Source organism: Pundamilia nyererei, unplaced genomic scaffold (assembly GCF_000239375.1).
Source record: "Pundamilia nyererei isolate P.nyererei 1_Seehausen unplaced genomic scaffold, PunNye1.0 scaffold00076, whole genome shotgun sequence".
In the NCBI taxonomy this organism is placed as follows: Eukaryota; Metazoa; Chordata; class Actinopteri; order Cichliformes; family Cichlidae; genus Pundamilia; species Pundamilia nyererei.
In genome coordinates, this window is record NW_005187477.1 from 1,753,327 (window position 1) to 1,770,019 (window position 16,693).

At 42.3% G+C, this 16,693-nt stretch overlaps 1 protein-coding gene across 1 annotated transcript; it reads left to right on the top strand.

Moving 5' to 3' along the window:
* Nucleotides 1-11,002: 11,002 nt before the first annotated feature.
* dharma lies at nt 11,003-12,594 on the top strand. Its single transcript, XM_005737518.1, has 3 exons — nt 11,003-11,291; nt 11,482-11,687; nt 12,553-12,594. Exons 1-3 carry the CDS (start codon nt 11,003-11,005, stop codon nt 12,592-12,594), a joined length of 537 nt encoding a protein of 178 aa, XP_005737575.1.
* The last annotated feature ends 4,099 nt before the right edge of the window (nt 12,595-16,693 follow it).

The window sequence follows — 16,693 nt, forward strand, 5'->3', positions numbered from 1 at the left end:
CAAACACCTTCCCCCCACCCCTGCCCACCCACCTCACCAATCTGAGTCTCGGTCTGAGTAACCCTCATCACTCACATACAGACTCTATTCAGACGAGTCTTTTCTTTGCACCTTCGAGCACTTTGCTCTCCAGTGTGTGCCTTTCTATCGTTTTGTATATATTTCTCTAGTTTGTATAAATCTCTTCTGTTTACTATTTATTCCTGATGTCTTTACTATTTATATAGTTTTTACTCCTGCACAGTTGGCGTGGAGCACCCATAATTTCGTTGTACCAGGACAATAAAGGGTTTTTCTTCTTCTTCTTAAAACAGAAAACGCTGGATACAAAACCCAGGATCATGACGTGCGCTCCTGTCCATGAATATTCATGTGTGGTTTTCAGTGATTGATTAGCCTCACTTGGGTCTAAGAGCAACTTAAACCGGTGGATAGGGATGACGCCGTTACTGAGCTGAGTGCATCCCTCTGATGGAGAGAAGATGCTACAGAGCGGCTGTGGAGGATTAGCTGATGGCAGTTTGATGGGGGCTGCATCTCTTGGCTTCAGTGAGCTAAGGCTCCTAGGGCAGAGAATGGGAGTATCTATGATAGCGTTAGCATCAGGGCCTGCTTCAGAGGCAGAGATAGCACTGATTAAACTTCAGGCAGTGTGGCGACAGAACAGTCTTTCTGTGCCAGGGTTTCTATGGCCTAAGAGATTCATTCACATTTCCTGGAGATGATTTGTGTGCAATTCATTCGAGAGCAGAGGGAACATGTGGGCTTCAGCACACTCTCCGACCTCCTCACCTTTCCGCCTCGATGCCCAAACAGCCTTTTGTTCTCTAAACTGACCAATGGCACGGCCGCCTGTCAGGCCGTCAGCCAGTAACAGCTCCTGTTATGATGCAAATGAGCCAATCAGGACTCCATATGTGCCCCCAAAACCGACCAATGAGAAGGCAGACTACCCAGTCTGGACCCAACTCCACCCGTGAACACACGCTGCGGGATTGAACTCCACTCGGCCGTTCTTTGTGTTGTTCACTGTACACTTGTGCTCTGTGTGTGCGCGTCTCCTGACCTTTACAGCTACATCGGCTGCGACCTTTTTAGCTGCATTTTATCTGACACGCTAAGAGGAGAAAAATGACAAAAAAGGGTCAAATGTCTTGTTTTTGTTGTCCTTGTTGTTAATCGCTGACATTTTCTCACATTTCACCAGGCGACCACGACGCATCGTGCACTGGAGCTGAATTTGCATTTTAATCGCACCTGAAGAGCCGAGACGGCTCCACAGACCTGAGAATAAAGAAACTGATGCAACAGCTTGGAGTCACTTCATGATTGTCTGTTTGTCTCATTTGTGCAAACTAAATGATTCAAACATCAAAACTGCTTCATGGTGGGACAGTTTTCAGGTCTGCATTTTTACACACCGTCTGATCTTTGAGAAATGAACATTTGTTTCTGTCATTTTCAAATACTGACTAACACTCGTCCCTGGAAGGCTGACACAGTCAGTCTGTGCCCCTTGGAGCAGTGACAAACATATATGAACAACCACACACAGTAAAAATGGCCATACAGCCTTTTTAACGCCCACCAGGGGGCGATACCTGTGGCTGCAAAAAGACAGGAAAACGCCCCTCTGTGACCAAAAATGGGAATGTTGCTATACTTGTGGGGACCAAAAGTCACTTGTGAGGACAAAAGTGCCCGTCCTCACGAGTTTTGGTTTTAGTGTCAGGGTTAGAGTTAGGTTATGGTTAGGTTTAGGCTGAGGGTTAGGATTAGGGCCTATCCTTCAGCATCAATGAGATGTCCTCTCTAAGATATCAAAACGAGCATGTGTGTGTGTGTGTGTAATCCTGTCTTTATCCTTTTCTTTATTTCACCAGCTGATCGGTGTCCTCGCCTGCTGTTCGACATGCTGTTGTTCTTTTGGAGGACTGTGTGGAAGCACATCACTGTTAAGTTAGAGCAGTGATTCTTGAGATAAGGGACAAAACCCAATTTTGTGTTTAAAAATATGCATACAAGTGTTACCCAACTGCGTAAAAGACAAACCAAGGCAATGTTTATACAACAAAAGTATGATTTTGCATTTTTTATACATATTTATTTATTTTAAATGGTACAATACATTACCAGTACCTTAAAAATCCACTGTCCAGAAGCAGTTGTGACAATATTAAAATACAGAAAAAGAAAATCAAAAGTAATATAAAATTAAACATCATGGCTCTCGTCACCAAGTATTTAAGTCAATACCTTATATAATATCAAAATATGCAATTGAAAATTTATTTTTACATATTTTTTAAGTGATTAAAATCGTGTCCAGAGTTTTTGTCAACACCATCAAATTGTTTTTAAAGTACAAAAAAATCAGGAATTATTGTGGGCAGCTTACACTCTGAGGACCCCTTCACCACTTCCTGTTTGAGACACATGCCATGAGGTCACTGCTGTGATAATTTGTTTGTTTTTATTTCATTTATTGCACACCTTTCTGATAAAACTCTGTGTCACAGCCATAGTGCGCCGTAATCCAAGATTTAATTATTTTTTCTTGTAAAAACAGCCTCATTTAGGTAGATTGTTGAGGCCATAAGCAGCTGATGAAAAACAAGATGGCTTCTGTCAGAAAAACACGTGTTATGAGAGAAAGTCGGGTATTGTGTCAACACCATCAGGATTTTTGTCTGACAGTGTTGACAAATGTCACAAATGTGTGCTATTCACCACTTATATGAAGTTATTTTTACTAATATTTCAGTCATATTACTTCTTGTGTATTTTACTGATATTTCTGCTTCACAGGTGTGTCAAATATTATCACATTTGCCTTATCTTGAATCTCATTGTTTATGTTTACATTATTAATCCTGTAGGAACATGCTTAGTCCTCTGCATTTGACCCATTCACTCAGTGATGCAGCGGGCAGCTACCGATCCAGGATAGCCTTTGTTCGTTGGATTTAAACACCCAACCTTCCGATCATGTGGCATCTGCTGAGCTAGCTGTGCCCCGACTGCTGTGATGATGTATGAATCCTGCTTCCGGGCCAAACTACTCTGTGTTTATTAAGCCTGTTGTGCTGTTAAAATGTTTTAATGCTTTTTATCTTGTTCTATTACATCTGAACAAGCCCCTAAAAACAGCCAGTGATCACTGTCAGCCTAACCATCGGGAACCCTCACGTTAACTTTTATCAAGTGGAAAAAAGTTAGCATTCATCCTCCAGCTTCACTGTGTTTATGTTATGCTAACATAGCTGTGTAGCTAGAGATTATGTAGCACATCATTTTATACCAGCTAGCCCAACTTCAGTAACCTGACAAACGTCACTGCTGTTTAGTTTTCTGTCTCCATTTATGTTGGAAGTGATAGCACAGCTGGTGTATCATGTTCAGGTGGAACATGATAATCTGTGAAAAAGCATAAGGTTCAGAAAAATTATAGTAATTACAAAATGGTACATTTCAGGCTAGAATAGCAAAGGGGAAGCTGTCAGAGGAACGAAAGAGAAGGAACTGGGATGATCAAAAAAGAAGGAGAGAAAAGATTAACAGCCAGCCTGAGTTGAAGAAAGAGTTTCTCATAAAGGGAAAGATGGAGAAATAGAGTGAAAGAGGGAAAAATAAAGAACATCAGTGATCTGAAAGAAAGAGAAAAAAGGCAGAAGAGAAGGTTTTGGAAACAAGCACAGAGACAAAAGGAGACAAAGTCCAGCAGCGTCTAAACACAACCACAGAGAACTTTAGGAATCAGGAGCAGGCGGCTGCTTGCTGGCGAACTATTAAGATATAGAACTTGACGTGTGCAAAAACAGAATTGTTATGATGCGTCTTGTGATATTACAAAGGTTGCTAAGGTTTAATGGTCATTTTGAAAGAAATAATATCTTGTTTTATATCTTGTCGCCTCTGTCAGTGCACCCCAGGGTGGCTGTGGCTACAATGTAGCTTTTACCAGTGTGTGGATGTGTGTGTGGATGTGTGTGTGGATGTGTGTGTGGATGTGTGTGTGAATGTGTGTGGATGTGTGTGTGGATGTGTGTGTGGATGTGTGTGTGGATGTGTGTGTGGATGTGTGTGTGACTGGATGTGTAAAGCACTTTGGGGTCCTATAAAGGCTGTATAAATAGAGGCCATTTACCATTTTCTTCTCGTGTGTCACCACCGTCAGCACCTTGTCAACTCCATAATATGGAGTTTTGGTTCATTTTTCTCTTTTGGAGAACCGAGACATATATTTTCCTCCCTCATGATCTTCCAATAAAAATAAGTAATTTCCTCAATAAATGTGTAATTTGCATTCTGCTTAATATGATTGTTTCTTATAGAGATTAAATACAAGCTTCTGAAAATATGTACGACTGTAACTCTAATAATAAAAAGCCAAAACAATCTTACTTTTAAATGTGGTAATTACTTTGAAAACACATGTGCATAAACAGAATAGAGAAGCTGCTAATAGTCAAAATAGCTGAAACAACCTCATTTAAAATATATATTTTTGCATTTCTTTGAAAAAAACCTCGCACTTCTCCAGCAAAAACACAAATGATTAAAAAATGTTACACCTGGGAGACCAAAACATGGTGAGACAGCCACAACTTTGTGTAACAATTATATATAAATATGTTTTTGAAAAATCACAAAATGTATTTTAGAAGATTAAAAGCTGTTTTGTCCCTGATCTCAGGAATCACTGAGAGACGAGTAACACAAACAGAGATACAACCCTGGGACCACAGATCCAGAGTAAAACTGTTTCTGCACGTTACCTGAAATCTAGGCTACATTCACGCTCTCAATTTCTGATGGGTGTAAAACAGGAATTATTCTTCCCATGTCCGTGAGTCCACTGGTCTCTGCTTGGGTCCCAGTGATGCTAATCTGTGTTATCAGACCTTTAGCCTGAGGATCTGTGCAGACACCAGCGTGCCTTTATTTGTTTTACCATGAGGAATCATCTCCATAGAGAGCAGCAGCCACACGTGGTTGATTGATGACCTGATGCTGCAGAGGTGAGAAGTAGCATGTCCAGGTCTAAGACCTTTGTTCTCAGTAGGAAAATGATGGAGTCCTAACTCCAGATTAAGAATGTGGAAGGGTTTAAGTATCTCAGCGTCTTATTCAAGAGGGAGGGAAGGAGGGAGACTGACAGACTGCATTAGTGAGAGGGCAGTCAACCCGCATTTCACTGCTCACCTTTGATCATCACTTTGAGTGACTAAAAGAATGTGGCAGAAATCAGCTTCCACTAAAGGACTTCCTGTTACAGATAGCTCCCTCATTCAGGAGGACTTGAGAGTAAACCCACTCCTCCACCTTCCAATGCTTCATGGTTCACCTCAGGGACGTTCAACTCAGAGGGCACACGCTAAACATCGACCAGAACCAGGATGTGCAGATTACCCCTTTTAGATGGCTTGGAACAGCTGAAGCAGCTGGTTGGGAGAGGGAGGTCTGGAGGTCTTTACTTAGACTGCTGGCCCTGGAACCTGAACCTGGATGGATGGATGGATGGATGGATGGATGGATGGATGGATGGATGGATGGATGGATGGATGGATGGATGGAAGTGTCAGAGCTTTGAAATCTGACGATTACTTTACAGCCATGTCAGACTGAAAAGACTTATTCACAACCAGCACTGTCCCATCCAGCCCCTGTGTCTCTTTCTTCTTCATCCTTGCTAGAAGCAGAGTTCAGCGCTCAGCTCCGTGGAAAGCTGGGGGCACATTTCATTCATTAGACGGAGTAAAGACGGGCGGATCTCTCTGAGGTCTCTGCAGAAGAAAAAAAATCCTGCAGAGCTGAGTTAAATCAAGCGCGCCTGAAGAGAGATCACATTATTCAGAGAAAGACTTCTGTACCGCCTCAGGTGTGGAGCAGCACAGCAGGATGGAGGCTGTGTGTGTGTGTGTGTGTGTGTGTGTGTGTGTGTGTGTGTGTGTGTGTGTGTGTGTGTGTGTCCTGTGGGGTATGCAGCACTGTGAAGGTCGGACAGTTGTCTAATGACTGTCTAGCGAGTGTGTGTCTGTGAGACAAAGAGAAGAGAGCCAGAAGTCTCTCGAGGCTTATTTTAAATCATATACGTTACATTTAAGGCGCAAACAGGTGTAAGGTGGCAGCAGAGAGAAAGGGCGAGCCACATTAAGAAAGACTGGTGTGCTGAGAGGGAGAGAGAGATGGAAGCTGAATGACAGATAAGTCGGTGAAAACATAAAAGAGGAAAACACAGACGTTACATAATGGTTTTTACCAGCCGTCTGTCTGCGCCGCCGCCTGCTGGTCACAACGGTGAACTGCAGCGTCTGTGAACAATCACTCAGAGTCGTCATGATGTAAGTACGCTGAAAAATAACAGAGAGAGACCCTCTGTTGGTGCAACATCCATGAAATCAAATGCAAACAGGAGGAAGAATAAAACTTTTGAGCTGCACAGTTTCGTTTTGTTGCAAAGAGTCAAATCATAGTTTAAAACAACTAAACTCAGGCTTGATTTTAAAGTGCCAAGCAGAAAGCAACACAGTAAGCTAACAGCACATGAACACGTCGAGCCAGCTAGTTTAACAGTTTAACAGGTACTTTAAACTTCAGCTCCACCCTCTTGGATGGGACAGTTTGTTGTTCTCTTATTTAAGGACAATTTAATCCAAATTCCATTTTAACTCATTTTCAGAAATTTGCTGCAGTTTCGTTGGAGGTAAACGTCATACATTTACGATAAAAGGTTTTATTTGAAAATGTAAAAGATGTTTCCTTGTTTTTGATTTGCTCTAAGTTCTCTGCTACTTGCAGTACCTCCATGAGCCACCAGGGGCCACATTTAGAATTCATTAATTAGAAATGTTTTCTACGTTGATAAAAATGTCATCACTGCAGTTACAAATAATAGGACGTTAACGACGAGGTCCAGGTAACTGTGTGAACACGCTAAAGCAGCACAGAAGTCTTTTACTGTGATTTCCTTCCAGAGTTTCTTCTAAAAATGAAAAAAGGCGCTTACATGTAAACGTCAGACACACAGACTCAGTATTTCCAAACTCTCTATGATGAGTCATCCACGGAGCAGAGACTCAGACAGCAGCAGAACAACAGACTGAGCTCTGAACAGTTTCTGATAACGATCCCAAACGCCCTGCTACGATCAGCTGATCCGAGCAGACAGACAGAGGGGAGCGATCCTCTGCTGTCCTCATCCATAAATAACCAGCGTCACTCTTACCCCCCCTCGTTCTGTCTCCTGTCCTCGGCTCGTCGCCGGGTTCCAGGCCGAGGCTCTCATCCTTTTATGCCTCATCACAGCATCTTTAAAGAAGGTGAACAGCTCGTGGACACATTTTCTGAAACTTTCCTGGGCATTTCCTCTCCGCCTTCACCTGTTTCCTCTGACCAGCTGTTCATACTCCACTGCTGATTATTTTTATTTAACCTTTATTAACACAGCTCCTCCCCCTGAAGCTCCAGGTCTTATTTGTTTAATAAAATGTAACATGTACATGTCAGGACGTTGTATTCTTCTTTCCCCGGGCTGATCGCAGATGGCTGCCCCTCGCTTCTCCTGGATAGTTCTTCCTGTTAAACGGGAGTTTTTCCTTCCCGCTGTCACCCAGCGCTGCGGAGAGGGCATCGTCTGATTGCTGGACTCTTTAACACTGTAGCGTCTAACAACATAAAGCACACGGACGTTGTTGGGATTTGGTGCTACATGAATAAAACTGAAGCTGCACACACAGCCCACTGTGATCTTATGCGGAGTCAGAATGGTGGAACTATTCAAAGACGTCCCTTTGGGCTTAAACTATAAGAAATGAAGTTATAGAAATCTTTCACGTCATTCTTTGGTGCGGTATGAATCTTTATCTGGGAATTCTTTTTATTTCATTAAAGTGCAGCAGCAGGTCACCGTGGGTTCAAAGATGGTACGATGCCCCCCTGCCAGTACCCGGGCCTGCAGCCCGACCGAGCTCCGCTCTCTGTCTGTGACTCGTGGAGAAGATGCCAAGAGGAACTCTGCAATGAGCTTTGCTGTCTCGTTGCTGTTTGCCTTTTACTGCTGACCAGCGTTGAAAACCCTCCAAAAACAGACCGAGTGAGGCGTCGTAAAACTGTGCTGCTGAGGCAACAACGCAGTTAAAAAGCAGCCCAAACACAGACTGAAGGAACCCTGAAAGCAGCTGATAAAAGGCGCAGCCAGTGAACCTGTGCAGAGCTGCAGAGTGCTGACACACATCCCCAAAACATGAACAGATCCAGCCCAGAGGAGCACTGGGCAGCAGCACTGCAGGCGCAGGGAGGAGACGACAGATGAGGAATGAAACGTGCCCAGAAAGCCCTGCGAGTGAACCCCCGCCGCGCTCACTGACCAGCAGCCAGAGCCAGACAGCGAAGCGGGGAGGGAGGGGCTGGGTGTCTGGAGCCCAGCTCGGAGAGCAGTCTGGGCATCACCAGATTTGCTGATTCACGCTGAGAGCGACGAGGCAGACGTAAAGCAGTCAGCAGGCACAGAGGGGAAAGGAAGCTGCAAGGCAAAATAAGATCAGGTCCACGACCGCGGGGCCTGCGCACCCACTATCATTCATCTGCACGCGCTGAATCACGAGAAACGCCAGTTGTTGGGGCGGATGCTGCCTAAACCCTGTGTGACCTCTGCCGTTCTCCTGATGCTTCAGACCAAGCTCGTTCCTTTCTCCAGCTTTTACCATCAGAGATGAACAAACACGATGCAAATGTCACAGTAAAGGTAGCACTGTTATCCCTCTGCCTGCCTCCAGTGGACATTAGAGGAACTGCACGTTGCTGCTCAGGCTTGTGTCTTCACAGCTTGAGTTTCACGTCCAAAGCCACGCGAGGGTCATCTGCAGAACTTTATCTGCTCACTTAATGAAGAAAACACAGAGGAGCCAACAAATCCAGCTTTCTGTGAACGGACCAATTAAACCTGCTCCCCTGATATAAACACAAGCTGCATATTAAAGCTATATTTCTAACCTTCCTCCAGTTGAAATACCAGAGCCCTTATTATTTTAGAGCATTTTGTCGTCCTCTATAATATTCAGACTTTACACAGACGGTGAGCACTTTTTGTATTTTTCCTTTAATCAGCTACTTTATTTGATCATATTTTATTTTGTCAAACTCCTCTTTTTTGTGTTTTGGGCTGTGATTACTGTTCTGGATGTTACAGTAAGCCTTTGAATGTGATTTAAAACACAGTTTTAAAAAGCTCAGCTTCTAGACTCTGATCCAGGCTTTTCTGAGTTGCTTTTTGTCTCTATCTTATCAAATCTCTGTAGAAACTCTGCACAGGTTTAAATGTTCCCTTTGATCTTTGAGAAGTTGCTCTTTAACTGTCAGTTTCTCCTTTTCATTTCTTAACGATCCCTCAGATTTGAGGAGGAGACTTCAAAGAGAGGAAAGCCATTGATCTGCTGTTGATTACTGATTGATCTTCCTTCACTGTCCTGTTCATGCAGGGGTCTTATTAGCCTGTATGTAAGATGAGATTGACGTGATGAGGCCAATAAAACGCTGCTTTCTACCTGTGATTAAAACTGTAAAATACATGACAGCTCCTCTAAACCTCTGATGGAGACTTTTATCAGACTAATGTCTGAGAGCAGTTTGAGGCGCTGAACCTTATTTTTATGGTTGTGTTCAGTGTTGGATCCCTGCTGGGTTTCATGCTGGACTTAAGATGATCAAACCAGAAAAAAAGTGAGATAAGCTCATCGAGCTTTTGATGCTTTGATGTCTCCAGTTTGTGAAATCTCCACATGATGAAAGCAGCGATGCACAAACACGCTGGTTTCACTCCAGAGCTTTCATGCTCTCGGAACCACGTGACCGTTTTTATTTCTTATTAAACTTTTCTTTTAAAAAAGCCTAAAAGCTTTATTGGTAACAGTGCAGGAGGCCCATCTGCCTGTTAGCAGATTTGTATATGTAACTGAAACTGGACTGCGGCGACATCTGGTGGTCACCAGCACACACTGCAAGAAATAAATACATAAAAAAATAAAGAATGAAATAAATATACAACATATGAAATTCATGAAATAAATAATTTAAAATTAAATAAAATTAAAATAAATCGTTCCATTGTCGCTTATTAAATACAACAAAAATATCTATCTAAATATCATCTACATTGTCAAGAATGTTCATTTACCTACATAAAAAAATAAATAATTATCTGGTTGCTTGTGTGACGGAAGATAAATACAATAAAAAATACACACAAATAAACGAATTTTATTGTGTTTAATAAAAATAAAATGGATAAAAAACCATTTAAAGTTTTTTTCAGTATTATTCGCTCTGCCTGCTTTTATAAACGATGATCCTCTCTCCTGTATTTTAAAATGTTACGGATAATTTACGGTAAAAGACCCGTTTTAAATTTACTTAAACATATCTCGAATATTATTTTAAGTCATATTCGAAGCTAAAGAATAAAGAGGAGTTTTGGTCTTTCAAACGGAACTAAAGGGATTTAAATGTAAAACGTCGTGAGATGAAAAGTAAATCTCGTATGTATCAAACTATTCTGTTCTTACACAGAGTTTCCAAATGTAAAGAAGTGTGTCTTTCGTTTTCAGGGTTTTTACATAATGTGGTTTCATTAACATTTAATCTATGAGGGTTTGATTCCTCCAGTCTCGGCTGTTGTCTCTGAGGCGTTTACAAACTGGGGTTAATTAAGATCCAAAGTCTTTCATCTTTTCAGAGTGAAACAAAAGTTGAACTTTTAATCAAAAACTTCACTAACAGCTAAAACTGCGCCATCACTGATGAAGGAGCTCTTTGAAGTTACAGGTAACACACCCATTACAGAAGCTGCTGTCAGTCATCGTCCACTTCAAACCATCAAAGGGTCAGGGGTCAAATCAAAGTCCAGATTTCTTCTCATGTCTGAATTCAGGAGCTGATTAACATGTTAAAGAGCAGAAGGTGTTTAAAGGTGGACGCTGGAGCTCTCGGGTCACAGAGAGAAACCATGGACCGAGGCCGAGTGTCGGACTTCAGCATCGAGCGCATCCTTTCCCCGCAGCTCGGCCCGAGGCCGCCGCTGCAGGACTTTCCACCGAACGGGTGTCACCGGGGGGTCATCGGCAATGTCAGAGCTCCCTCGCCGGTCCAGGTCCCGTTACAGGCGATAGGCTGCCAGCAGTGCAGAGAGATGAGCTTCGGAGAGGAACGATTCCCGCTTTACAGACCCGCTGTCCATCAGCAGCACTTCTACTCAAACCCCGGAGTTTACGCGCACTTCAGCCAAATCCGTGCCGGTAAGCAGAGACTCTCACAGTTCAAGTTTTATTTCTTCACCAAAACTTTGAGACTCTTTTTTTTTAAATGGGAAACTTTTATTATTTTTCGGATTTAGTCACAGTCAGGATGTGTTTGCTGTGATATTCATGCTTCTGTTTTGTCTGATTCTTTCTTCGCTAAAAGCATTTCTGGTCCTTTCCCCCCCAGATATGCAGCCTCTGGCGGCTTACAGCGGATACCCGCAGCCCTCGGCGGTGCCCCCGCAGTCGCTTCACAAGTTCCGGGTGAGGACGGTGTTCACTGACAGTCAGATCAAGCAGCTCGAGGCGCTGTTCGAGATCACGGAGTACCCCTCAGTGGAGACTCGTGCCGAGCTGGCGAGGCGCACCGGGCTGAGCGAGGAGACCGTCAGGGTGAGTCCGACATGATGATTTGGGGTGTGAGGCTGTCAGGAGGCCGTGAGGAACGAACAAGTGACCGTCCGTGCGTAAAATCCCTCCAAGTTACACAAAAGGCTCCCAAGTTCCATTTTACTTTGACTCAAGTAATTAAAAATAATAAGGGTATTTTATTACATGCATACATTAAACACAAAGGCCTTTTTTTAATCTTTGCGCACAGAGCAGCCAGGGAATGAACAACATACGAATTCACTTTTTAGAAAAACATCATTAAACCAGAGTTTATGTTATTATTTAACAATTTTAAGATTCTGCATTTTGAAACGGAAAAAACAATAAAAATGTCTCGTGCGCAGGCGCTGTAAATGGTGCATGTAATGACAGCAGACTCACTGATGGGAAACTGAAATGTTCCTGAAATTTGACTTAATTGTTTTGACTAAATTTGACTCGTGCTGTAGTTTCATGTTTTGTAGAACTGACTCATTAAATAAGAGGAGAAAAAATAGTTGCCTGGAAAAGTTCGAAGACTTTTAAATGTTTAGTATCAGTGAAGATGGACGGTGCTACGGTGATCCAGTACCTTTGAATCCCTTTAACGTTCCCAGTACTGATACTACACTGGTTACTAGTTTTCAGTATTGGGCCTTTTGAAACGTTAGGTACCTTCATGCCTTCCAACATACTGTAGTGTTTGAGTACTTTAGACCTTTACCCGGTATTTCTAATAGATGAAGACCTGTGAAGGATTAGTACTTCACTAAGATTGCAGTTTGTAGTTCAAGATTACAGTTTTGGTACTGAACTGTCCTCTCAGACCGAAATGCGCACGCATATTAGAGTCACGAGACTAACTCTGTGTCTCCTTCGTTTCCAGGTGTGGTTTAAGAACCGCAGAGCTCGGAGGAAGCGTCAGTGAAGCTCGCTCTTCTTCTCCGAGAACACCTTCACCTCCCAGACTGCCCGCCTGCTGTTCACCCTCAAACCTGCATTCTTCTTAATGGCCAGTAGGAACACGACCCTTATTTATGACACTGCCCCCTGGTGGCAGTACACGAAAAGACTTTACGCTGCACATTTCTGAGCCTCGTCTCAATACCACGACGAACCTCAGGAAGAATGAATGATGAATTGTTTCGTTCAGACTGTTTGGTCTAAAATTTAATTTATAAAATTCTTCTTTTTCTTTGAGCATTCAAAAAAAAAAAACGCACCTTTGAAGCAGAGTTTGTAACTTGGAGAGGTTTTTGAAAATAAATGGAGTTATGATTAAAATCCATAATATCCAGTTCTGTGTGTTTGTGCCTTTATTCACAGAATCAGTAACATGATTTATAATGTTCTTTGTATTGATGCACATTCAGGAACACATGACAGGTAGTGTTACTGCAGGGCTGGACCGGGACAAAAAAATCAGCCTAGTGACCGGCCCACCGTGGTATTATAGGAAAAGCCATAAAGCCTTTGTAATAAACTTAAACCTACACCGTCCTCACTATTCTGCTATTCTAGACAGTACTTAAAAATATAAAACAACCTAATTTATAATTACATATTCCTCACTAATAGGGTTGCCAACTCCCAGCAAAAAAAGATAAGAAAAATAGGGAACCCTCTGCCTCAAGATGCTTAACTGACAAAAACGTTTTTAATTTAATGCACGTATAAAACAAATGCACAGAAATCTGTTATTTTTCTCCAGTAATTAAATAGATTCAACATCTTTCTTCAACAGAATCGCAGACTGCACAGGTGGTACCTTCCCAAAGGAAAGAATACTATAACTTACTAGGATATATACTAGGCTTAATATTTACTGAATACAATAATGGACTTCTATAAATTTAATCAGATGAAAACTTTGGTCATAAGATTCACATAATTATTTATTAAAAGTGAGAAATTTTAAATGAGAATAAGAAAGAAAAGTATTTCCTTGTGCCCCCCTCTCCCTGTTAATGCCCTACATGCCCCCCCTGGCAACACTTTGCTAGACCCGCCCCTGCACAGTTACCAGCTGTCAGCTACCTAAAAAAGGATCCTGGTGTTATTTGTCTCTCAGAAACAGTTCATAACTTCAACTCATCCATGTCACCTAAAAGGTAAACCTGTTTCTCCATCACAGCTCTGATGATTCAGTAAGAACATCTCCTAGGGGCATCTTCATGTTTCCCTCTCACCACATATCCAAACCATCCTGACCAGCAGCTTTACAGCTGTGGCTCCAGCAAACATCAGCTGATATTAGAAAGTAATATTAAATCAATTCTAACATCAGCTGATCAAACGTGCTGCTGTTGTTTAGCGCGACATCCGCTGGTTTCATCTTTCTGGCGCAGAGAGAAAAGCTGATCAGCTGATCACTGATCAGTTTCATGATCGAATTAGCAACTTTCTAGCTGAAGAGGAACGGGGACAAATCGCTTTCCTCTTCACCTCAACTTTAAAGTTCGACCTCCTCGGCTGTAATTGGTCCAGCCCAGAGTCGATCATGACCAACTGGCCAATCCACCACCTTTCATTTATCCTGTTAAAAAAAGAAAAGAAATAAAACCCCATCGGCCCATAAAAACGAAAAATCCCGGTATGACTGGGGACGAGAGGAAAGTGTGTTCTGAAAACTGGCCACTGGGTGTCACTGTTAATTATTTTTAATTGTATTTCTGGAGTAAAACAAGCTGTTACGTGACGTCGTTTTGTTGGAGACTAAGTAACACAAGGCTGGCCGAGCAACCATAGCACAAGAGGCAGGGTACACACAGGACAGCCTGTGACAGAGAAATGTTGCTGCAGTAAATGTAGTAAACTCTTTTTATTAAACCTTTGCTTAAATTGTAAGAAATGTGTAAAATTACAGAAATCTCTCATTTCTTTGGTGTATTATAAATGGCTGTGGGTGAGGCCTTTGTCAGAGAACAAACAAACCACATTTAAAACCCAAAATCATTTTCCTCCTTCACATTTTCCAAAGGGCCTCATGTTTGATACCCCAGGTCTACAGACACCTGTGTGAGCCACGGAGGAGCTCACGGGGAGAAAGAAGCACAAAGAATCCCCATCAAACTAAAATCAGCATGTGATTATGCTGCAAGTATGAATTTATTTATACTTATTGTCTGTCTAAAATGTAAAAATATGCATATAAATCCTTTTCACTCTGCAGATTTTGTGGGTGTGCTCTGATAACTGGCTACAAGGTGTCAGTGTGAATCCTTTTATAGTCTGATGAGTCAAATAAAAAAAGATAATAAATGTATCAGTTTTATTAGTTACTGTTTCACCTGATTTTATCTGAACGCAGATAAAAAGTCCAGCAGACAGAAGGTTTAGAAAAACATCAAATCTTTATTATATTCATAGTTGTTATTATTAGAAGCATTTTCATGCTGATGAGAAGATACACTGAAAACCCCGAATGAGAAAATACTGAGAGAGCATGCAGTGAGGATCTGTTAGGAAGAAGATGTCGATGCTCCTTCTCTCCTGTTTCAGCGCCCGTCGGCTTTAAACACACTTTGAAAACAGGAGTGACGCACACACATGGACTAAAGTAACACACACGCACACTTTACAAAACCAGAGAACAAAAAGTACACTTAGTGAAGTTATCAAAATATAGGCTATATACTGTATAATCTTCAGACTCCGAATGTTGAAACGAGCAGTGCCGAGTTCGTTTCTGTGATTTCGACGTTACATCGTCAGACAGCCGTCACTTCTTTAAAGGACACCGACTCTCTCAGTTAACTACAAATCACAGTTTCCATTCCTGCTGATCCAAACGTGACTGATTTCCTTCCTTTAAGCAGCCGCTGGCGTCAGTGCAGCTCTGAAAATCTGCTTGCAGAGAAGTTGTGTTGCAAACAAGAGCTGAGCTGCTAAAACTGTCCAACGGCTCCCGGCTTCACATCAGGAGGAAAGAAATCACAGAGGCGACTGACAATAAACTCCTGACTCAGCTTCGTCTTGAGTTGTGGAAGATGAGAGACGATCGCCGTGTTTGTGCTCATACGACATAATAACAACGCTCCTCCAGAACCAACCGTGATCACGGATGCACTGATCGGATATTTGGGTTGTCTGTCAGTCTGACGCCGAACACTTCAACAAGTCGTTCAGCTGTATGTAGCTTACACCGCCCATCAGCAAGGGCCTGTCAGCTGTGGTGTAGCATGGAGGGAGCCAACAGGAAAGCAACTCTGAGGCTTTTCACACGTCCGATGCAAACAGCTTTTATTTGTGGATGATACAAACGTGCATGTGAGGAGCACTCAGACCGAGAGGACCAAAGGAAACGAAAGTAACAGACGCGACGCACAAATCAGTTCAACCAATGATATTTTGGTCTTCCAGACACTTGAAATACAAACAGATTTCCTGAATATCTGTTGTATTTGTGAGTCTTTAATAAGATAATATTGTCATAACCTTGTTTTTGTTTGGTTTCATCAGGGAAGCTGCCCTCTGGTGGACCAACGTCAACACTCATAACGAGGCTAACGGGAGTTTCTCTTCTTTGCTTTTAAATTTTCACTTTCAGGCTCCAGCTCCAGTAAAGATCACTGCTTCCTCATTCCAGACTGTTCCCGGGTCAGTCCTCGATATCAGCAGACACCCAAAGCCAGGCTACCACCCTGGAGCTGAAAAAGTTTGATCGGTGCATCCCTGATCACGATTCTCAGGACACATGTATTTAACGTCATCTCATCTTGTTGAAGTGTGGAGAAACGAAGCCAACGTGGGCGATGAAGGCATCAAACAGGATTTTCATTTGAAACCAAAAAGTTGAAGCATTTCTAGAACATTTTTAATTTACAGTCACATTTTGGTTTCGATTAGGAGAAGATGATGGCTACGACGTGACGGAGTTTCAGTGGCTGAATCTCGACAAGGATGCAAAATTTCAAACATTCCTGCTGCCTCAAAGTAAGGAAACCAATCTTAAAGTAAGGAAACCAATCTTAAAGTAAGGAAACCAATCTTAAAGTAAGGAAACCAATCTTAAAGTAAGGAAACCA

Excerpts from the sequence above, each read along its gene's own strand:
- dharma (XM_005737518.1), top strand. The coding sequence starts at position 11,003 with ATGGACCGAGGCCGAGTGTCGGACTTCAGCATCGAGCGCATCCTTTCC. Across the intron at positions 11,292-11,481 it reads CTTCAGCCAAATCCGTGCCG|ATATGCAGCCTCTGGCGGCT; the intron begins GTAAGCAGAGAC and ends TTTCCCCCCCAG. Across the intron at positions 11,688-12,552 it reads TGAGCGAGGAGACCGTCAGG|GTGTGGTTTAAGAACCGCAG; the intron begins GTGAGTCCGACA and ends CTTCGTTTCCAG.